General features: G+C 38.3%; 1 protein-coding gene across 3 annotated transcripts in view; it reads right to left on the minus strand.

Moving 5' to 3' along the window:
* Window positions 1-815: 815 nt before the first annotated feature.
* Window positions 816-24,477, minus strand: part of TSPAN14 (tetraspanin 14) — a 92,470-nt gene continuing 68,808 nt past the window's right edge. For all 3 annotated transcript variants that reach the window (XM_031956364.1, XM_031956365.1, XM_031956363.1), the window contains 7 exons: window positions 18,916-18,966; window positions 15,438-15,584; window positions 12,782-12,952; window positions 10,362-10,487; window positions 8,178-8,222; window positions 5,576-5,695; window positions 816-3,335 (listed from right to left, as the gene is read on the minus strand). In XM_031956364.1, coding sequence (XP_031812224.1) covers window positions 3,264-3,335; window positions 5,576-5,695; window positions 8,178-8,222; window positions 10,362-10,487; window positions 12,782-12,952; window positions 15,438-15,584; window positions 18,916-18,966 — 732 coding nt within the window. In that variant the 3' untranslated portion in view covers window positions 816-3,263. The remainder of the gene's footprint in view (window positions 3,336-5,575; window positions 5,696-8,177; window positions 8,223-10,361; window positions 10,488-12,781; window positions 12,953-15,437; window positions 15,585-18,915; window positions 18,967-24,477) is intronic.

The raw sequence follows: 24,477 nt of genomic DNA on the forward strand, positions 1-24,477 counted from the left end.
TGGAAAATTTGGCTCAGTGTTTTGTTTTTTTTTTTTAATTTTTTATATAAATTTAGCTTCTCAAATTCTTGGCTAACAGGAAATAGGATACCCTACTACACTTCCAATCCAGAGGACAAAAGTTCAAATAGTGTTGGCTGTTTTTTTCTAAACTAAAGAGTCCAACTTGACCACAGAACACAAAATGGATTGGGTATGAATGCCCCTGAGATTCCAGTGACAAATCTGTTTGTAAAACTAGGTCACCTGTTGGGGGGTTCTTTAAATCTCACTGCGGAGTCTCAGTTATCTGTAACATCAGGATAATTCCACCTGTAGCATTCAAAGTTCATTTTTTTAAATATACTAGACATTGTGAGACCCAGGCAAATGCTTAAGGCTTTGTGCTGAAGAACAAGTAGCAACTCTCATTGGTGGAGATAATTTTTCTCATTAGTGGAGATAATTTTCCTCATTTAGAATTCCTTACGCTATTAAAATAAAACAGATCCAAAAGGGAGGGGGGGAATATATATATATATGTATGTATGTGTGTGTGTGTGTGTGTGTGTGTGTGTGTGTGTGTATACACACACATATAGTACTTACATCACAGGATTGTTGTGAAATTCAAGTCAGACAAGATCTAAAGTTCTTTGCAAAAACCCAATCATAATCAAAAGCAAGTTATTACTTCTTTCAGACATTCATTTAACTGTCCCAGAAATCCTGATGTAGCTCATCATAAGTTCAACTGTGGGAAAGATTGTGGCCCAGACATATGGCAGTACCGGTGACCTCTGAAAATAACCTTGAAAATAACCAAATAACCCAAATATGAGAAATTATGCCTTTATCCTGAACAAACAGTATTGGAGGATCAAGGCCTCCCTTGTGGATGCAGAAATCGCTGCCACAAACTAGTCTAGGATAGGTTGGAACATGAACAATTTTACTTTAGTTTTGGTCTTCACATAAAAAAGAAGTTGAAAATTGTGTTTAGAATCGGGGGAGGGAACCCTGCCCATGAAATATATCCCAAATTGAGCCACAGGCCATTTGCCTTGGCCATCAATCATTGCTGTCAGGTTCGAATAGCCCTTGATTCCCATGGTAGCCATGTTTATTTACTACTGTGATACTTAACATCACTTGGGAAATAAGAAAAAAAATCAACATTTATATAAAGATATAATTCAAAAACAACAACAAAAAAAACAAGTTTGGCGGTCAAAGAAAGGCATCACACTTCCAAAATCACAGGAATCATTCTTTCCCTAGTCTACAAACACACAAAACTTAAAAAAAAAAAAAAAAAACAGCCTACACCATTCTAAAACTTACATCATATTAGGCATGAACATTAAACATAGCAATCCCTGAACAAATAGGGCACCATTATAAGTAGGAATGACTGTTAGTAAATGGCCCAACACAAAACTGACTATGCCCCAATTAGAGAGGCCAAGGAAGGGGAGTATTAATTAGTAGAGGAAACAGATTTCATGTAATAAAGACACCTCTCAATAAACAAAAATAAGCAATGTGAAAGGAGCAAGATGGAGTTTAGGTAAGATGATGTGATAAAGCTAGACAATATAAGCATTGAAGAGAACCTGCCTGATTGGGAACCAAAAAAGAAAAAAATGGGACTTGAGGGTAGAAGAGCTGGGAGGGGATGAGAAAATAAACATTCTCAGCTAGGTAGAGCTTTCCAACAAAAATGAGAATACTGAATGGCTTCTAGAACCCCTAAAAAATCTTTTAGTCAACTATTATCCTTAACACTAACTGGTTTTGGAAGATAGCTTCCCCATATCCTTTTTCGGCAGCAATGAAAAATCAGGGGCTGAAGCATCAGTTGATGGAGGCTGGGGGACAAGGAGAAAACTAAGGGGAAACGTACTCAAGACAAATTATACAGTATCATCAGGGATATTAGTTTTTTAAAAAACCCAGATAAATTTTTTAAAAAATGATTTCATTCCAGCTAAAGTCAAATTAATAAATGATTGAGTTAGGAAGTGAACTTATGATTTCAATGGCACAGGAAACTCCCAGGTGTGGAAATTCCCTTCACCAGAGCAAGGCAGCACTTTCTCTCCAATTTATGAGCTTAAGAAAGTTGCTAGGATCACTTTAGTTAAGGGTAATAAAAAGCCACATAGTCAATGTATAAAGTCTGACCTTGATACAAGGCTTTTTGGGGGCTGGGAAAGAGAAGCTCTAAAAAAACAATAAAAGTACTTCTGAGAAAATGTGTTTACCCAGATAAATAAAACTATTTACAAATTTTGAGAAAATGATGAGACATATTAGAGTAAAATCCAAACCACAGACGTCCCCCCACCACCAAAATGCCTTTGGAAACTAATGCTATTAGAACAAAAGCAGATGGCTTCTCCCCTCAGAAAAGCCTTCGGAAGGACATTCATGGAGGCTCTGCCTTTTAGAAGCTTTTCTCAGGGAGGCAGGAAAAGAAGATTCTTTTTAACTAAAGTATCTACATTGGCTCAGGGTCACTATGCCTTCTGCACAGTTGAAGTTCCACACTCTCTTTGATTCAGATTATCTTGGCACCCAGTTAAATTCATCTGTGTACACACACACACACACACACACACACACAGAATCAATCAATCTCTCATTCCCTGGACTTTCCCTTTAGAAAGACAAGATACCCAAGAAGCAATTCAACTTCAACTTCTTTGTGACGGGTATCCCTGACAGAATAGAGACTTCTCTATGTAGTTTTGTCTTCCCAGTATTGGGTTTTCTCTACCCAACAAGGTAAGCACCAGTGAAGCAAAGGAGGAATTCAGATTGCAATAACTGGGAGCCAAGAAGGCCAGGCTCTAAGACAGTGATATCCTGCACACATCGACGCTGAGATGACGCTTAGAGGTGCCCTAAGATTTGGGCTTATCAGTCTCTTAGGTTTTCCCCTTCATGTTTCACACCCAACTCTTGGCCCTTACAGGTCAGGTCTCGGCTGCTAGGCCACAATCCCCACCACCCTCCCCTGGTCCTGATCCCCACTGGATGGAAGCTCTGGTGGGCATCAGGTCTTCTGAGCTTTGTTTAGTGTCCCCTCTTCCTTCCACACCAGCACGAAGCAGAAACAGAATTACTACTGATGGCCGAAGGAAGATTCGATGTGGAGGGAGATGGTAGTAGAAAGGCAGCCAAGAGCTGTCAGACTAGCTTGTCGACTTCTTTGCATCTTGATGAAAAGTTAATGACAGTGAAATGGATTCACTTTCACAGCTGGTGGGACTTGATCTTCAGAAGTGATGGCCAGCCTTCACAGCCTCAATGTCCGAAATCAGGGTCCGGGCCAGGAAGATGCCAAATATCTGAAATCAGATTGAAAGGGCTCATGCTTGGTTTGGGGAAAAGGGAAGACGACAGAAGGTAGGAGAGGGAGACAGGGCAAGAGTGAAGTGGTAGAGACCTCACTCAAGACTGGCTCCTGCCTCCAGGGCCCATACAAAGAACAGCCAGCAGACAGATGGTGAAAATAAATAAATCACATCAACATTCTTGGCTACCCACAGAGCACAAATTATATACTATCCAGAGAAAGACTGAAGAAAAGATCAAGAAACCTACACATCAATCTTTTTCAAGCTAAAAAATTATGAATATCCAAAGTCCCATAGCAGATCCAGTTATTTTAATTAGATCTGAGGGACCTAAGTCCCTCCTAATTTTTAAAAAAAATTTAAATTTCTTACTATTTTTAAATTTTACTTCAAATTTAATAACCAGCAACAAAAATAAGCTTACAGAAAAAAAGGGCAAGCCATACACAAAAGGCATGGCCCTTAACAACCAGAACAAAATGAATTAATAAGCAAAGAAAATGTTTTTATCCTGTGTTCCCTCTCAAGTTTCCCTCAAATTCTTCCATCTTTTCCTTCAATGTCCTTCCCCTCTTTGCTTCTTTTTAAAGAGTTATAAGTGTTCACACATTTTTCCTCCTTCTTTATCGCCTCAAAAAGGTCCTTCCATATTTCTTGTATGTATGCTTAATACTTATTTTTTTTATGGCATAATATTCTATTGCATTAACACAATGTAATTTATTCAGCTAATGTCTAACCACTGAAGATTCAAACTATATCCAAATTTTTACTTGTATAAATTAAACATATATCTAGCTTCTTTTTTTCATCATTATGATTTTGGGGGAAGAATAAGAGGCCCAGCAATGGAACTGCCTGGTCAGCTGTGTAACTCTTAATTATACAGTGCTTTCCTAATCTAATTTCCACTAATCTGTAGTTCCACCAACCCTATAGTATAGTAGAGTGACTATTTTCCCACAGCCCAATATTTTAGCATATCAAAGGATAGTGCCCTGGAGCAAATGTGACCCTACTCCTACCAATATTTTTATACAGATAGAATCAACAATTATCTTGAAGAAGTTACTATATTGGTCTATATTTCCTTTACAATGGGAAAGTTACAAAAATGTAATATCTAACCCAAGAGGTGGTCCAGTCTTCAGAAACCATGTGCTCTGAGGTTTTGGTACATGAAAACTGTCAGAGATGTAGTCTTTTTTGACACCAGCTGGCAGGGCCAACTCCTTTTTCTCTTGAAACTGCCTTTCTCAGTTACCCATCAATTGTCCTACCAGGTATGACTACCTTTTGGCCTGGACCCAAAGATTCAAAAGGGTCCAAAAGCTTAGATCCTGAAGCAGCCAGCTAGCACAAAGGATAGAGTTCCAGGGCTGTAATCAAGATCCGACTGAAATATATCCTCAAAATACCTCTTATTGTTGTGACCTTAGACAAGTCACTTAGTTTCTGTCTATCTCCTTTGTAAAGTAGGGACAATAATAGCATCTACTTCCCAGAGTTCTTGCAAGAATGAAGTAATATCTGTAAAGCACTTAACAGTGTCAGGCACATAATAGGTACTACAGAATTGCTGATTATCATCACCATCATCATCATCATATTACTATTATTATTATCATTACTACTACTACCACTACTACTACTATATTACTACCATTATCACTGCTACTATTACTACAACATTATCACTACTACTACTACTACTACTACTGCTACTATTACTGCTGCTACTACTACTACTATTACTACTACTACAACTACAACTACTACTACTACTGCTACTACTACTACTACTACTACTGCTACTGTTCTTATTATCCTGTCATTTTCTTTGCTACCTCCAAGTGCAAAGAGATGTTTAATAAAGGAATGAGAATGAGGTGAACATCATGAATATAGAAACTAGTTTATAACCAAATTGATATTCTGTAGCAGCAATTAAATCCATCACTTAACACCAACCAAGTAAATCGTGAAAAGATTATCCCCAACAATCTTTTTTCACTTTTTTAATTCTCAATTTCCAACTTTAAAACTATGGAACCGTTAGCTGTTGACATAAGCTTTTTAGTTCAGAGGTCAAAAATTCTTCAAAAGGATTTTTACAAGAGGAGAGCTCAAAAGAAGGGAAGCAGTTTCAGAAGAATCAATGACCCCCCCCTCCCCCCGCCCAGGTCTTTACCTCCTGCTTTGGGGAGGGTCCAATGATACCTTGTACTGACCTGTAGTAAGGAGACAGCAATGAAAATGCCTGCCACTATGTAAATGTTCCGAGGCAGCCAGGCTTCCAAAGCAGGGATACAGCCTTTGGTAAAGATGGACTCGTCCCATTTATTCTTTGTCTGCATTGGAAACACATACACAAATATCCTCACTCTTGAGCCATCACATGTGCATTACTATTAAGTCTCCTAATGCTGAAGAAAGGGGAATGGTAAATAAGGGCAAAAATCTGGAAATCAGTATCCATGGGGGGAGATTGAGTCACATAATCCTAGAGCTCTGCATGACATCCAGAGATCATCTATCCTAGTTATGTTCACAATTAACTCCAGAAGTTCCCAATTATTTTTAAGAAAAAAATACAAATTCCCCTGTTGAGTTTTCAGAGCCCTTTACTAGCTGACCCCAATTTCAATCTAGTCTCACTGAATAATCCTCCACATTCGATAAGCCAGGCAAATGAGCTTTCTTACACACAAATCACTCCATCTCTCTTTCTCTATATTTTTACTGTGTCTATCCTTCACCTCACAGAAGTCTACCTCACAGAATCCCTCTCTTCCTTCAATCACAGACTTTTAAAGGAAACATTTCCCGATTTCTCTCCAATGTTAATTGTTAATTACTTTGGTGTATATATATATATATATATATATATATATATATATATTCTCTCTACATACTGATGTGTTTGTTATCTTCTCCATGAGAAGGTAAAGTCCTGTTGAGAAGGAATTGTTTGGCTCATTCTATTTGCATCCCTATCACTTAGCATGGTACCTGACAAATAGTAGATGCTAAATAAATGCTTGTGGATTGATTTCATTATTCTGAGAGATCCATTAGTGGACAATTGACAACCTACCTTCCAACTGATCCCCAAAGTCTCAATTCTGAAAAAGGGGATTCCTAGGAATGTAGTGATAGCTATTGGTTGTCTGATCTCTAAATGCAGTGATGTTGACAATGATGGTGTCTTCCAAAGTCTTTAGAATATGATAATGAAAGAGATGGAGAAAGTGAACTAAGGGACATATTTAAAGACTATCAAATAACTACACATACATATAAATACATGTAAGTGTGTATGTCCACATATGTATGTTTGTTGTTAAGTAATTTTTCAGTTGTATCTGACTCTCCGTGACTCTATTAGGAGATTTCTTGGCAAAGATATTGGAGTGGTTTGCCATTTCCTTCTCCAGCTCATTTTACAGATGAGGAAACAGGCAAACAAGGTTAAATGACCTGCCCAGGATCACACAGCTAAACGTATCTGAGGCCAAATTTGAATTCAAGATGTCTTCCTAATTCACTCTATCCACTGTGCCAGAGATATTTAACCAAAGTTTACCTCTGTCAAAAAGACAAATGAATTTTCCACACATTTTAAAAGCAGGATCCTATAACTATACTTTTTATTTCAAAAGCAAATATCTGTGTTTGTGTATCTTTGGCCATAATGTGTCACTTTAATAAAGTTCCTTCACTTATTTCCACATCATTTACAACTGATATCTTCAGCAGAGCTGACCAACTAAATTTCATCATGAGAAGTCTAGGACACTTTCCAACATTAGCTGCTAAACTTATAGAATATAAGATGGAACTAAATCAATTAATCAACATAAATACCTAGTCCACCATTTAAAGTACTGCTAGGCACTAGAAATACAAACACCAAACGAAATAAATAATCCTTGCCCTTCAGGAAATTGCATTGTCTCAGACTAACAATTGCCTCTTAGGGAGTTACAATGACTGTAACATACACCACAATGTCCCAAAGCAAATGTAATAATATTTGAATTGTCTGCATTACTACTCTTTTCAGTTAACCATGAACTGAGACACACACTCCCAAGATGGTATGGGATCATATTCACTTTAGCTAAGCCTATGATTCCACACTATTTATTTCCACACAGTTAATCATAAAAACACCATATTAACAGTCACCAGATACTACCAGCAAGAAGCAAGATAAATATCTTTCCTAAGTGTTTTTCCTTCACGACACACTAAGTGATGAAACCAGTCTAACGCTTTCCCCTCTTGAATCTGAATACCTGAGATAAATGAACCCTAAATTAGTTAATTTGGGGGGCATTTGACATGAAGGGGAATTTACTGACTCCAACTGCATGTTAACAAGAGTACCCAAACAAAATTATTTTCAGCAAGTCTGACAGTTTTTTGAAACTATGAATACATTAAATGGACCGTTAAAAGAAAAAAAGAAGACTCCTTGACTAAAATAAACCATCTTAAAAATGTGAAAATAAAAGAGTTTCTGCAAATCCTAAACTCTCCTCCTCCTTTCTTTCTTTTCTTTCCCACTAACTTGGCAATAGGTAGTTTGGGGACCTCTGGTTAATGAAGCTTGAAATTAACATGAAACACCATTTCCTTCCTCCTTTACCCCAACCCAGGGGAGGATGCCTGTTAGGTTGCTTACTTCTTCTCACTGGGCTCACCCCTACTGGGTCTGGAATCTCACCTCTGCACTTAGCTCCTAGTTTTCCCATTCTAATTTACACGTGTGTGCTAAATTGGGAAGCTGAGTCAAAGGGGATAACCATAAGCATTAGGGGTTCTCACCATAGTTCTGACATCATATCCACACTGTGTATTCACGACTTTTTGCTGCAAGAGAAATTAGAAAAGATTAGTACCATAGAAGGCTGGCAGGAAAGGGGAAAGAGAGAAAGCAGCCTTCTGGGAAAAATTACAAAAGATTTTGGTGGCAACGGCCCATACTAGTTCAGTCAATTTAGTTGTGCTACAGATACTGAAAGGCAGGAGCTACATTTAGGAAATGTAATGATTTGGGAGAGATTTCTCATCCTAGGATTGAGAAAAATATCTTGTACATATCTCTACCCCTTTCTAGCCATAGGACAATGGGTGAATGACTGAACTTGAAAGGTTCTTCCTCTAACCTGTAAAAGGGAATAGAGACATACCTACACCCCTTTAACCTGCCAAGGGTGTTATAAGCAAAGTGTTTTGGAATATAATAATAAAGACCAGCCGTTAGAGAGACCTTGAAAGGCTGGCAAAGTACTTTACATAAGATGCTTTCATTTTATCCTCACAACAATCCTGTGAAATAGGAGTTGTTATGATCTCTATTTTATAGATAATTTAACCTATTTTTTAATGTACTTTATAGATGAAGGAATTGGAAGGCCCAGAGAAGTAAGCTTATTCACACAGTGAATCCAAGCTGAGTCACCTTTGTAAAAGCAGATCTGGATGAGTCAATATTACAAATATTATTATATTATTCTAATAGCTCAGGAACAAACTATAAACTGAGAAAATAAGAATTAAGATGCTATTCTTATTACCTAAAGAAATAACATAATTTCTCTGTAGCTTGTTTTAGTTACATGCAATAAGGTGATCTTATATTGTTGATTAAAAGGCAAGGAGACTTTATTCTGCCACAGATCTCCAGAATCCTAAACAAACCCGAACTCACTCAAAGTCTTAACGTGAATATGCAATCAAAGAAAGCCAAAGAGAACAAAACTACCCTCTGAATTAGGCCCTGAATTTCATTCATTCGTGTGTGTGTGTGTGTGTGTGTGTGTGTGTGCATAATCCACACGAACCCACATGTGTGTGCATGCAAGCACATATTGATTCAACTCACATGAATGCCTACTATAAATATATATGTACATTTTATTACTGAATCTGACTTTTTTCTTCCCTCTTTAACCTTCCTTTTTTCTAGAAGAACCCAACGTTAAGTACCTCAGACAGAAATATACTCAATCATTCCTACAGGTAGCATCAAATTGATGGAAGAATCTGCTTTGTTCTTATTCTTTCCTGCTCCTTTGACTCATAATCAAGTCAAACCTTTGGATGAAAAGTTGCTTGTTAGGATTCAAGAAAGTTGTGGCTGACTTCAAGAGCCACCTGCTTTCAAATCAATACTATATGGCCACTTTTGTCGACATCTGAATGAATCTAAGGTACAAGAAGTTAGGTGAGTTCATCACAGTTAATTCTTACATTCGGAATTTGCAAACTATTAACTGAATTACTAGGACTATGTAATAAATGTAATATTAACCCATCTATATATGCTTTGAAGACTTCCCAAAATCCTTTGTAAAGACTACATATGTGAATATATATACATGTGTTCAAAAAGATCCATCAAATAAATGACCAAACAAAACTTGTCCAAACTCTTGGTTTAAAAGGCTGCTAATCTGAGAGAAATCAAGACCAAGGTATTGATCTAAATATCATCTGGTTTGGGTATTCAAGATTCTTATGCTCTACTGTTTGGGGGGCCTTAATAGAGTCAATAGTGTTTCACTTACCTCATGACTTGCCAAGAGGCCATTCTCCCCTTTTATAAAAAGGCAGCTGTCCAAGCTAATCACTTTAGATACCACCAGAGTTTGAGCACAGAAACTAGAGTCACAGTCAAAAGAACCTGGTACCTTTGCATGGAGAGAAATGGGAACTGTAATGATCCCAACTTGGCAAAAGATGACAGGGTAACTCTTCCATTGATAGAAAAGTGGAATACAACTAAGGTAGAAGGTTAGGTACAATGGCTGATGCAATCACTATATAGGGTTTCTGCATTTAACTCCTTTGTTTTTTGGTTTGTTTTTTCAATTGTGTACAAAGTACAATAAAAGAATTGAACCACAAGGTTCAATTCTTAGACTGGTATTTCCAGAAATGACTATGACATTAAAAAAAAAAGGCATCAAAAAAAAAATTTTTAAACCTAAAGAAAACACAACTTACTGCAGGATCTGGTACACAACAAGAAAATGGGACACCGCATTTCTCTCGGCTGTAGCTCTCTCCACTGCAATTAAAGTAAACATTGAGGTCCCAGTCTTCAGGGCCATAAGCCCCACAGCATTGGTTCTACAGAACAAACAAACAGACATCTTCATCACTATAGCCATAGACTGTCATTTGGTGACCAAATGACATAATGGACCCAATATATATATATATATATCATCTCTATTTAGTACTGTCTCAAATTTCTAGTTCAGAAGCCATTTCTATAACTACATCAATTCAGTATCTCTCTCCACAGCAAGCAGTGGAGTAATCACTCATTTGGCTTTTGTAACTTATTACTGGCATCAATTCACTTTTTCATACATGTAAATGTGCATCCATGCATGTAATCTCCCAACTGGATTGTGAACTTCATGAGGACAGGAACTGTATCTTGTTGGGTTTTGTATCCCTCTTAAGCATTTGGTATATATCTGGAATGGATAATTATTGAATGATTGAAACTATATTATGCATAAACAGACTTGACGTTATGATAATTAGAATGTGTTTAACAATGTACCCTGATGTTTCCCTCCCTTTCAAAGAAAAGGGAGGGAGGGAGGGAAGGAGGGAGAGAGAGAGAGGAAGGGAGAGAGAGAGAGAGAGAGAGAGAGAGAGAGAGAGAGAGACCGAACAGTGGGAAAGAGGGGATACAGAATTCATCTTTTAAGGAAAATGAGAAGAATGGATAACACCAAAATTTTTTGTGTGTGTGTTGTTATTTAACACTAGCATACAGAGGAAACACCAAAACATATTGTCAGCTGGAAAATGAAGGAGACAAAGACAAGAAATAACCACAGAAACCTAGACATGGATGAAAACAGAAAAGGTGGCTGTCATTTTTCAAAATGGGACAACAGGTTCTCTTGAGAGTTTCTCCAACTTTAAGGCATCACAATCATACAATCCCAAGCAGAGGCAAGCAAAACTGGGGGGGTTATATCTGAGTTTTACTGGTTCAAATAATCCTTAAAACTAAGTCTAATCTTGGTCAGTTTAAGATTTCCTCTGTGTGCTTCCTTATTTGTGGATCTTTTCCATTCCCTTTTGAATAACACAAAACAGTTTTCGTTCTTTTTTCAGGATAAAAACAAACCAAAAAAAGCAAAATGCCTAAAGAAGCTGGGATTCTGAAAAGAAAGAGCAGAGCATTCACCAACGCCATGAGTTGGGTCCCCACTTTCACCCCCAATGAGGACAAGATGCAATTAGTTACTATTAAGGCAACACATTTTTTCAATTTCTCAGGCTCACAATCTACTTACATTCTCAATTCCTCACTATCTCTCACTGCCCACCTCATGCCTCCATATTCAATCCGCTACTAAAGCCATTTGATTTCACCTTTGCAGCCCCTTTCACAGATGCCCCCTTCGTACTCTGACATTGTCACCACTCTGGTTCATCCCCTTCATCCCTAAACCATTCCCAATTAACTGGTTGATTCAGTCTTTTGCCTCTTTTTCTATCCCCATGCTTAGCACAGTGTCAGGCACATAGTAGGTGCTTAATAAGTATTTATTGTTGATTCAGTCTTTTGCCTCTTTTTCTACCCCCATGCTTAGCACAGTGTCAGGGCACATAGTAGGGGCTTAATAAGCATTTATCATTGATTCAGTCTTTTGCCTCTTTTTCTACCCCCATGCTTAGCACAGTGTCAGGCACATAGTAGGGGCTTAATAAGCATTTATTATTGATTCAGTCTTTTGCCTCATTTTCTAACCCCATGCTTAGCACAGTGTCAGGCACATAGTAGGTGCTTAATAAACATTTACTATTGATTCAGTCTTTTGCCTCTTTTTCTATCCCCATGCTTAGCACAGTGTCAGGCACATAGTAGGTGCTTAATAAGCATTTATTATTGATTCAGTCTTTTGCCTCTTTTTCTACCCCCATGCTTAGCATAGTGTCAGGCACATAGTAGGTGCTTAATAAGCATTTATTATTGATTCTGTCTTTTGCCTCTTTTTCTACCCCCATGCTTAGCACAGTGTCAGACACATAGTAGGTGCTTAATAAGTATTTATTGTTGATTCAGTCTTTTGCCTCTTTTTATATCCCCAATGCTTGGAACACAGTAGGTGCTTAATAAATGTTTACTGATTAAGTGACTGAGTCAAATGACTGAAAACCAATTTTCCTTCCAAACTTAAGCTGGTCCTTGAATGCTAGGCTTTCGGTGTGCTATGAGGTCCACCCTTCAAATCCTTCAAGCCTTATTAACAATACCCGCTAGAAAACCAGCACTCTCTAGGAAAAGCTTCAAGAACCCATGCTCCTCACCTCACACCAAAATGAAGCCTCAGCATAAGATTCTGGAGTAGGAAAAAGACAGAGATAAAACAACAAAGGACAGAGTGACTTACAGCTTTCTGCAGGGAGTCAATAAGATTCTGCAGATCGATGTCGTCTCGGTAAGACTTGATATTGATCTCAAAAAACTCCTTGAACCTGTCCCTCACCCAGTCCTGGAACAGGAAGGCCAACACAGCAACCGCCAGCTCCAGGAAAAATATCAGTACAATGGCCCCACAGAACTAAAAGCAAACAGAAAAAGAGGAGGGAATAACAGGAAACTGTTACTCAATTCTTCCAGTCTTGAGACCCTCTGTGAAAACTTTTCCACTGTTCTTAGTTATAAGTGATTTATTTTCCCCGAACTCCTTAACTCTTATCACTGGCACAGGGATAAGGACTACTATACCCGTGATGTTTGCCTGCAATCATGTAGGAAGCTAAATGAGGAATAGCATTCCCTAACACAGATTGGCATCTTCTCTATAGCTTAAGGTTCTCAGACAGCTGCCTGAAGCAGTGGTGTCCAATTTAAACAAATGGGAAAACCTCACAAAGAATCCCTCTAGGCTGCACATTGACTTAGAAAACCACATACTAACATTATCTACCTTCTACCATATTTTAATTTATTGGGTCAAATATTTCCCAATTACCCTATTTTAATTTACTTGGTCAAATATTTCCAAATTGCCATATTTTAATTTATTTGGTCAAATATTTCCCAATTGCCATATTTTAATTTACTTGGTCAAATATTTCCCAATTGCCATATTTTAATTTATTTGGTCAAATATTTCCCAATTACCCTATTTTAATTTACTTGGTCAAATATTTCCCAATTGCCATATTTTAATTTATTTTGTCAGATATTTCCCAATTACATTTTAATCTGGCTGAGACCCAGTTACTGCCACATCAGGCCTCAGTGTTTTGACACCTCTGGCTTAAAGCACTGAGAGGGTTACTTAGTTTGCCTGGGGTCACACAGACCTGGACCTCAGATTCTCTGGCTATGAGGCTGGCTCCGTGGTCCCTCTCTCTCAGGGCCTCATGAAACACTTAAAAATTAAAACCTGAGAATCCATATTTAATCTCCATTAGGGCAAAATCTCTAGGAGGACAAGGCCCATTTTATTAGTAATAGATTTATTTGTATGTTTATTATTACATATTAATAGGCAGTTACTTGGTACAGTAGATAGTCAGACCTTAAGCCTCATCTTCCTGAGTTCAAATCTGATCTCAGACACTTACTAGCTGCTTGACTCTGGGGAAATCTCTTAACTGGTTTACCTCAGTTCCTCATCTGTAAAATGAGCTAAATCAGGGAAATGGCAAACCATCCCAGTATCTCTGCCAAGAAGAACTGGATAAGTTGGAACCATAACCAAAAAAATATTAATGATGTGTCCACATATTCATATAATATACGAAAACGAGCATGGTTTCATGTATACCACGGATGTATTATATGTTGCCATGTTAATAATATATAGATGGTAGCATTCATTAATTGGAAGAGAATTCCAACACATTTATTTTATGTCCTCTTGATCCCAAACCCAACACACTTTTTCCATGCTGGATTTGCAGTTCTCTAGGACTGTACCTTTAGGAAATATTCCCATGCTTACTAATTGACTTGCTAAGCCTCTACTCGCCACAAGTCACAGGGAAATTGCAGATTTGCAAAGAATTAGAAAATGTAAGAGTTGGCAGACTTTTAGAGACCAGCTTCAGTGGAGAGGGCAAGAAGTACATAAAACATTCAATGTATGCTATCTAAATTCAGAACAGGGAATACAGAATGATTCGATAAATATAAAAAATAATATATTGCAAAGCAATGTAACAGGTGTTTTCCCACCAGATCCTCCTGAATTGTAACTGAAAGCATCTCAAAATGAATTTATCTAAATGTAATCCTATTTTCTCGAAACTCCATAAATATTTCTTATTTAATTCTACCTAAAAGGGACTGGTTGGGTTTTTTGCATTACATATTTAATGGAATGAAAGGAGAAGTGAAAAAAAGAGGAATGGTACATGAAAATATAATTAATAGGAGGAAATCACTGTATATTGATCTAAATTTGGGGGAATAAGGAGACAAGTGTTGCTCTCCACTGGACAACCTCCATGGGTCCTACAGGTGTGGGAGTGCTGTGACCTTGGGAAGAAACAGTAAATAGATCTATTAATTAACCAAGTTAAAGTTTTCAAAAGCAATATCAATTGGTAGACTGTGCCTTGACTAATGGGGACAACTATAAGCACCTTCTTTCCTAGTTTCTCAGTGTGGGGATTAAAATTACATCACTTACAATACAAGACACTGGGGCAGAGGCTTGAGGTAATGACCCTTTGCTAAAAAGGCCATGTTCCCTTCTAATGAAGTGGACTTCAGATTTTCCTCGAGATCTGAAATGCCTCCTCTTCCCAGGGCCCTATACTTATAGAGCAGATACCCAGTCATTCAAGAACAGCTATACCAAATACAGAATAATTCTATTGACTGACATATGACACATCAACTAAAATAAACAAAATAACAGCAGGGTCACTTGTGTAAGGATTATCTCCATATAAGATGGACAGGCTTCTCCTTAGATTAGGAGTCTGATGTCATAAGATGGTCATCTGCTTCTACGGACAAGGGATAGTTCTGTTCCCCTCCATCTCTCTGTCCCACAGCCCACAACACCTGGGCCCCAGGTTACTTACAAACTGCAGGAGGCAGATGTTTTCCCTCAGGGCCCCCACACAGCCGGCGAAGCCCAATGTGAACATCACCACGCCTACTATCAGGACCAGGACCACAGGATCCACGCCATGGAGACGAGTCACTTTGGTCAAGTCTGAGAGCACACCCTGGAGAGAGTCAAGGTGACATCAACCACAGCAGAAAGGCAGATGGTTACAAAAGGAAAAAAAAAAAAAAATCTACTTGCAAGTTGTACAAATTAAGCTAAATGCACATGTTCCCTACCTTCGGGGAGCTTATAACCTTTCAAAGGAAATGTCATTGTCATACTGGGTTAACCAGAAAGAAAATCATTACCTTAGGGTGCACCCTTCCTTTTTTATGAAGCCATCTTATTACTCCAACTCATAGAGTAATTATCATCTAACCCTAACCCACCATCCTTTGAATTCAACAATCTAATGAATATTTAATAAATATTCATATGCAAGTCTATATGCTAGGGGCTAGGAATAAAGATTAAAAAAAGAGAGGGAGATAGGACCCCCAGAGAGGACATGCACACAAATAATAGGGTACAAGAGGGTGAGGGGATGGTACACAAAGAAGAAATCTAGACAAAGTAATCGAGAAAAATCTGAGCAAGGAAAAACAGACACTTTCCAAAGCAGGAGACATAAAAATCGGGCCTTGAGGGATTCTTAATGAGTTAGGATGTAGAATGAGTCCTTCCTTTCTAGAGATGGGGACCAGTGTCCTCAAATACAGAGGCAGGTGAATATGAGATGAAAAATCAGAATAACTAGCTATCCTGTGGCTGGAGAAGAGACTGAGAAGTAGAGACATTATAAAATAAATCTGAAAATATTGGTTGGAAACGGGATGGGGGAAAACTGATGGATTTGAAGCATTTGGGATATTTATTTGGAAATTATGAGAAACATGGATTGAAGGTAAGAAGGTATGGAGGCTAAGATGGGGAACTCACCTAGACTAAGGAGGAAGAGAATGATGCCAAAAAGAATGTGCACAACATAGATGAATCCCATAATGTTTTATATCAGACCTCACCAGACTATAAGCAAAGGAAACAGGGCCTGCATCTTCCCCTTCTCTCAGGCCATCCCCCAAAGAGTTAGATAGTCTGAGTATTCAATGAAGGTGAAATGTGCATTTCATACCATCTAAAGACTAAAGAGTCCTATTAATAGGATTATAGATTTTAAATGGCATGGTCACCGCCAACATTATTATAATTTATAGAACTACAGATTTGAAGCTAGAAAAGTTTAGAGTAGATACCCAGTCATTCAAGAACAGCTATACCAAATACAGAATAATTCTACTGACTGACATATGACACATCAACTAAAATAAACAAAATAATATAACAGCAGGGTCACTTATGTAAGGGCTATCTCCATTAAGTTCAAAATCCTCATTTTACAGATGAGGACAAGGATGGCCAGAATGGATAAGTAATTTGTTCAGGGTCATACAATTATTATATTTACTAGTGAAAAAAGATTCAAACCTGGGTTCCAGTCCAAGCCTCAAACTCAGACTGTTACACCATACTGCCTCTCAATGACAAACCCAACTTATGAATCAAAGAAAGGCTCCATCAGGAGTCCTCAAACTTTTTAAATAGGGGGCCAGTTCACTGTCCCTCAGACTGTTGGAGGGCTGGACTACAGTAAAAACAAAAACTTTGTTTTGTGGGCCTTTAAATAAAGAAACTTCAAAGCCCTGGGTGAGGGGGATAAACGTCCTCAGCTGCCGCATCTGGCCCACCGGCTGTAGTTTGAGGACCCCTGCTCCATCTTGCCGTTGATGAAAGAAATAAAAGTACTTAAAAGGGGGAGGAGAGGAAAAGCAATGGGCTTAATAAAGGCTTCCTGACTGGTATTTAGCCAGTTCAGCTTAATTCATGTGAGAAAGTGAGATCTGAGCTTGACTCTTCTTAATAAAGAACAAAAATGAGAAAAAGGAGAATGAATATTAATTATTAACACCAGGCAAGGCTCCAGCCTCTTGGCCAATAACATGAATGTTTCCTGCAAATTCAAAAAACACAACCAAATTCACATAGCCCAGTTTGCAGCATAGCCTGAAGCTACCACGAGGTGGAGCTACAAGCCCATGGTTTCAAATCCACCACTTGCAGTTTAAGAATTTAACCCTGAATTTGTAACCTGCTGCCCAGAAGAAAATCTACTAAAAAGCAGGTCTGAGGTGACCCCTGGGCATCCTTACACTTCTGGAAAGTATCTCTTCCAAATTCCCAACCAATCACTCTACAGAGCAAACTTTTTTTTTTAAACATTTTTTTAATTTTTAACATTGCATGATCCCTGCATAAAGCATACTTATACAAGGATTATGTAATAATGTTAAAGCTAGAATAAACCTTCAAAAATCATGCATCTATTGAGTTTAATTTCAATTTAAAAATGGGAAACTGAGGTTCAGAAGGGCAGATATCATGGAAATGATAAAGCAGGAATCCGAGCTCAGATTTCTGTGATCTTTCCATCACATCCCAAATGGCTGGGCTTTCAGTACCTAGCTCTTAAAAAAACAATTTTAATAAAACTATCATGCTACTTTAAGACCTGAACCCCACGAAGGATGCTATTCATTATTCTCCTTCTGTCTCCAGTACCTGATCCTGTGAGATCCTGACACTCAGTGCTGCACATTAATGGGTAACTTTCCCTAGACCTTTCAGAACAAAGAGATCTACATGCTGAAGCCTTAATCGTAGGGAGATAGCTAATGTCCATTTTCATTATCAAAGTCTCACTTTAGTAATGAACAGTATAATCTAGAAGCTTCAGCAGGGAGGGATGTGAAAAATCAGTGGAGATTTCAAGGATAGAATCCAAAAACTTAAGAAAGTAGCATGCCAGAAAAATAAATGAAGACAAGTTTAAGTTACACTTAGGTACAGGGAGGCAAATTTGGGGACAACATGAGAAAGAATTTTCTTACATGTGGAATCATCCCAAAATAGACTGGATTGCTTTAGGGACTCAGTGAGCTCCCTTCATCACTGGGAAAGCTTAAAGAAACAGCTGGATGGTAATCTACCAGCAATTCCGTGTAGGATATTCCTGCATTAAAAAGGAGGTTGGACAATACAAACACTAATGGGCCTTCCAATTCTAAGATCCCATGATTCAAAGGCCAAAAAATTTATTTCAAAGTACAGGCTTTGTGTGGGTTTTAATCAATTCAAATTTTTCAACACCAGCACAAATAATGCATGAGGCTATGTTTAAAAAAAAAAATTAAAGAGGAAAAGTCAAGTCTGAACTAGCATTTGTTATAGTCAATAGCTGCACTGGCAGCCTGCCAAAATCAGAGACAAAGGCTTCCTTGCTTCATGGCTTGAGGGGTGTAGAGTTTTGGGGAAGGGGGAGTCTCTGGGGGCTGGGAATGACATGTTTGCTATCTTCAAATATTTAAAGAGCTACAGTTCAAGAGTGCTCTTACCTTCTCGCTCCATGCCCAGAGTCCAACAGCAAGAAAAACAACTCCAGCTAACTGGAAGGAGGAAAGAGAGGAGAAAAAAATGCATCAGAGGCCACAGGCAACAGAAGTTCATCTTAGCAGCATTTCTAGTGTGATAGACAGTCAGACAGACCACAGCCATAGTCAGTTTGGTCAACATAAGATGCACAACCAGTCCAAAGGCAGGCAGGCATGGGGGCCATAGATACACTACGTTAGTAAACTAGTATTAGGAAAGGAGAGCTGTCAAAGTATTATAGGAACGGAGCTACTTTTCAGCCCCAGAACAAAGAAACTCTTGTCCTATTGACTTTGACTTTCGTGAGGGAATGGGATCATTTTAGGATAAACTTAGAACACTCTCCCAAGCCCTCTGAGATACTCTGGTCCAGATGAAACAGAAAAAAAAAAATTAACTTTTTGGAAGCGGAATTTACTAAGATTACAACTCTAATGCTGTTATCAAGCTGATGCAGAAGTAGTGTAACAAGTTATCATCACATCTCTGTATCAGATCAAGCAGAATCTAAGACTCCCCTCAAAGTCTGAGACCTTTCTTGGAGGTTTGTACTTAACTCCCTAGAAAACAGTCAAGATATAAGTTCAAGACCTCCCTCTGATGGCTAACTGGCTCTGTGTAATAATGTTCAAATGAAGTGACCCCAATGGACAGATAACTCTCTAAGGCCATGTTACCAAAGAAGTGCTAATCTGCATGTGAATTCATAGAATCACCAGTCCCACCAAAAAAATTGTGCCAGCCATTAGAGATACAAAGACAAAACAAAAATCCTGGCCTTCAGGGAGCTTCTATTCTACATATATATACATTCAGACAAATACAAAAAATCTATCTTATCCAACTACAACCTCTCCCTCACCACCACCTCCATATCCAAGTCATGCCCATTCCATCTTTCCACTACCTTTTGACTTTTATTCTATACCCTAATTCAAACCTTCATCACTTCTCACTTTGGACTAGTAAAATAACTGGTCTTCTCATTTCCATTTTCTTCTCTCCCCAATCCAATCTCTACACAGCTGCTATAACGATACCCTTATTTCACAGCTCTGACTACATAAATCTCACCCACAAAAATCTCCCATGCTTTCCTACTGTTTCTAAAGGGAAAAATATACAAACTCCACACTCTACCATTTAAGGCCTTCTACAATCTGTCTCCCACTTACTCATGATTATTTCATAGTATTCTCCACATACTCCCCATTCTAGACAAACTGGCCTCCTAGCTTTTGTATCCATTATCCATCTGTCATCTCCATAGACAACCTTCTTTTCCACATACAGCCTTCATTCTCTCATGTCTACTTCAGAATCCCCAGGTTCCATCAGAGCTGAAAAAGTATTCCTGCATGGAAAGAAATTAAGCTATCTTCTTTTTAACTCTTCTATTTCATATCCTACTTATGTATTTTTTCCCTTCAATATGCAATTTCCAAAGTAATGGGTTTTTGTTTTGCTTTGTTTTGTTTTGTTTTTCACAACCACCTATGAATGATTAGGAACATTATCTCATTTTATAAGTGAGGAAACAAAAATCTAGAGGTTCCTCTCTGGGTTTCATTCCTGACTCTGGATTTCTCTGCCATGTCCTGTAGCCTCCAGGCCCTCCAAGTTCACTTTGCTGTTCCTGGCCTTCTTACGACACTGAAAGTACCCCCTTTTATAATTGGTTGGCCCCAGCTATAACCTCCATGGTAAGCAAATCACCCAGGAAAGTCACATCTTTATTCCTCTCTAGGCTTCAACCAAATCATTCCCCAACAAATTTCCCATTCTCCTCCTTAGTAAATGTTGTTTCCTTCTCCATTAGAATATAAGCTCCTGAAGGACCCTCTTTCCTCCTATGTATTTCCAAAGATCAACACTGAGTTTAGCTAATACTAAGCACTTAATAATTCTTTTAATGGCTTGACTTAGTTCAAGCACATAGTCCAAGATGAAGTATACAAAGTTATTATCCACTATCAATAGGTTACACACTTTGATGCATTTTTCTTACGACATTGGATGTATACTGATTCTGGTATGCCGGAGAAACTGAGGCAAGATAGAGATTAGAGAATATTTAATAATTTATTTAAATGGAGAGGTTTACTGGGACCAAAAGATCCATGGTTTGGTCCCAGGCTAAATGAACTATGGTCTCCAAGAATCCGGCAAATAAAGTGAGTTTTCAATGACCTATATACAAATGGCTCAGACTCAGGAGATAGACAGAGGCAGAGACGGAGTCAGGGTGCTAAGAGGGGGAACAGGAATCTGACAGGGTGGGGTGAGCCTCCGAAGATGAGATGACATAATAGGGGAGGCACCCCAGACATGGGGAGAGGCATCTTGATAAGACTGTATCTGACATTCAGGTAGCTTGGGATGGGGAGAGGCATTCTGATATTCTAAAACATAAGATCTTTTATCCTTATCAAATATTTTGCTAAAGAGGGAGGGGAGGTTTTGCAGGACTGAGCTTTGAGAAGCAGAGAAACTGAGTCAGGACTGGATCAGGATAATTAGAGAAACTGCGAACTGTGACATAACATTTCACCCATTTTCCTCCTTCCAAACCATGAAAACAGCCGGTCTAGGCCAATAAAAACAATCTACATCCAAGTTTGAAGAAAATCACAAAAGTAACTTGACCTGTTTGGGTTAGAACCAGTCATCAAGTAAGCTGGAACAATATCAAATACTCATCTGGCTCCTTATTGAAAAGTCAGATATGGAAAACTCATCAATAGTCATATAACACTAAGAGATTTAAGTGCCCTCAAACGCTAAACAATGACTTTAAACTAGAAAATCACCTCCCCTTCAGAAATCCTTTCCATCTTATTTTTATACTCACCCTTATACAAAGTCAAGTCCACACAAATTCCTAACAGCTAGCAAACCCCAAACAGGGCTCAGGGTTTTTGTTTAGAAAACAAAGCATTGGAATGATCTCAGCATTATGTTAATGGTCACCTTCTGAATTTCAGAAACAGAGCTGACAGAGAACTTTCTTTTGTCTGTGGTACTCAGCATCTCCACTAATATATAGTAACAATGCCATACCTTTCCAAGTACTTTTTTTTCCTTGAATGTCCTATTCTTTACTGCTTACAACTTATTACCACTATGAGACCTAAGTATTAATGCTACCATGCTAGTGCCCTTTCTTCTCCCTTTCCCCCCCATTATCTTCAATTTACTCCATCTTCACCACCCATGTGGTCTCCCCCATTAGATAGAGAACAGGGACTGTCTTTTGCCATTCTTTTTATACCTGAAATACCTCTTTGTGATTGGTTTGATCCAGTTCTTCCTAGAATGCCTTCAAGCTTACAAGCTTGACTCCATTTGTTTCTCCGTTTGTAAAATGAAGATCATCTAAGATCTCTGTCTAACTCTAAGTCCTTATAATCCAGGACGATGATTTAAGAGCTGCAAAGAAGCCTAAAGATCATCTACATCACAAAATATTTGAGCTGAAGAGGTCAGTTCTTGCATTGTGCAGAAGAGATAATTTGTGCAAGATCCTATATTTTCACCTAGTCTAATCTACCTTAGTTCTTTCTACTAAATTAGTGAATGGAGGATGGGGGGGAGGAAAGGATAATTTCTCCTTTTCCATCTCCTTAGTATTTCCATGGGTTTCTTCATTCTCAAGGCTATTTAGTTCTAGGGATACAGAGAAAATCAAACAGTTCCTGTCCTCAGGTAGCCCACAGTCTAATGGAGGAGAAAACAAATGCACCAACAAGATAAATATAGAATAAATTGGAGATAATCAATGGAAGAAAGGAATTAGCATTAAGGAGAACCAGGGAAGGCTTCCTGCAGACCTTAGGATTTCAGGTTAGACTGGAAGGAAGGCAGGAGGTAGTGATAATGAGAGAGGAGGATTCTGGGAAGATGGCAGAGTAGGTTGGTAAACTTCAAGCTCTTCGATTTCCCCCCAAATAGAACAAATTTGCACCTCAGGGAGAACAAACACTAGTGAAAAGCAGTCTTGGGGTAGAATGAGTCCTCCAGATACAACCTGAGAAGATCTGAAGGAAGACCTCGGGCCCAGGACTGACCTGTCAGAAGAGATAAAGAGAGTATCCCAGGCAGAAAAACACCAGGGATCCAATGGAGTGTCTGACATGCAGAACATCAAAGAGGCTGGTATTAATGGATTGAAGAAAAAACAAAGAGGGAATATATAGAATGAAGGTTCTTCCAGAAGTTCAAAATAAAATAATGATAATTATCAATAAACATTTATTAAGACTAGGAGTCAGGCACTTAAAAGAAAAATAATCCCTGGACTTCAAGGAGTTTACAATCTAAGTGGGGAGGGAGAGAGAAGGGAGACCATACATAAAAGGAAGCTGGAAGGAAGGTGGGAGATAAAAATTGTAAAATGCTTATTAAATGCACAGTGTTACCCACCATCGTACTTGCTGTATAAATCGTAATTATTACTTTCACCATCATCATTATTATTATAACAAAAGGGTTTCAAATGAGGGGGATAGAAAAAATTAAAGGTAATATCTGGAAATTACAAACAAAAACAAAAGGCACTGAAACACTTTATTTTTCAAAATTTAACTAACTATATTGTGAAAGAGGCACTTCATTTTGCTTTAATTAAAACTTTCATTTGTTCCTTTCTTTTGGCTCATCTAAATGAGAGCTCAAATGGAATGAAGGGTACTTGCCTTGATCCATAAAGCATATTTTATATCCTTTATATGCACATACCCTTTCCTTTTTTAGTTTTAATCTCTGTTGACAACTTTCTGAAACCATCAAAGATTTAGGCCAAATATCAAAATATTTTTTGCCTATCTACATGGTCCACCTCCTTCCAAGTTTCCCTTTGGATGATCAGAATCTAAGAATTAGTATAGATTTTTCTATTTGAGGATGGGAGTTGATGGTAGATAGAGCACTGGGTCCCTGGAGTCGAGAAGACATTTTCCTGAACTCAAATTTGGCCATCTCCAAATCAAGTAAAGGCATTTAATGAGGTTTAAGCCCTCGGAGGATTAGGCTCCCTAGGAGGTAGCAGTCCAGCAGAGTAAGATGAGGATTTATATGAAAAGAGAAGAGTAAGAAAGAACAAAAGAATTGGGCAAAGAAGGGAAAGTGAGCAAACTCAGATCTGATAGGACAACCTCAGATAAAATGGGCACAGGAAAAATCCCTGTGATTAGGTATAACTAAGATATACATGGAGAAGTTCCTTTTGTCCTAAAGAAGCTCAAAATAAAGAGACAGGTTGTAGCAGCTAAATATGCATGGAAAAGGTAAAAGGTCCTTTTGTTCTAGAGAATGTGTGTATTTGTGTGAACACTAGGAAAGGGACAGCAGTTAAGATTTCATCAAAAATAAATAAGAGCTTCCAGCATAATAAATCCTCACATTTGCTATGTTCCCAAACTCTATTTTATTCTTAGGGCAGAACCAAACTGACAACAGGATGAGGGTTTATGGGGACTGGTCAGGGACTGGACTCTAATACCACACATTTCCCTGTCAACTTTGCC

Source organism: Sarcophilus harrisii, chromosome 2, assembly GCF_902635505.1.
Source record: "Sarcophilus harrisii chromosome 2, mSarHar1.11, whole genome shotgun sequence".
Classification (NCBI taxonomy): Eukaryota; Metazoa; Chordata; class Mammalia; order Dasyuromorphia; family Dasyuridae; genus Sarcophilus; species Sarcophilus harrisii.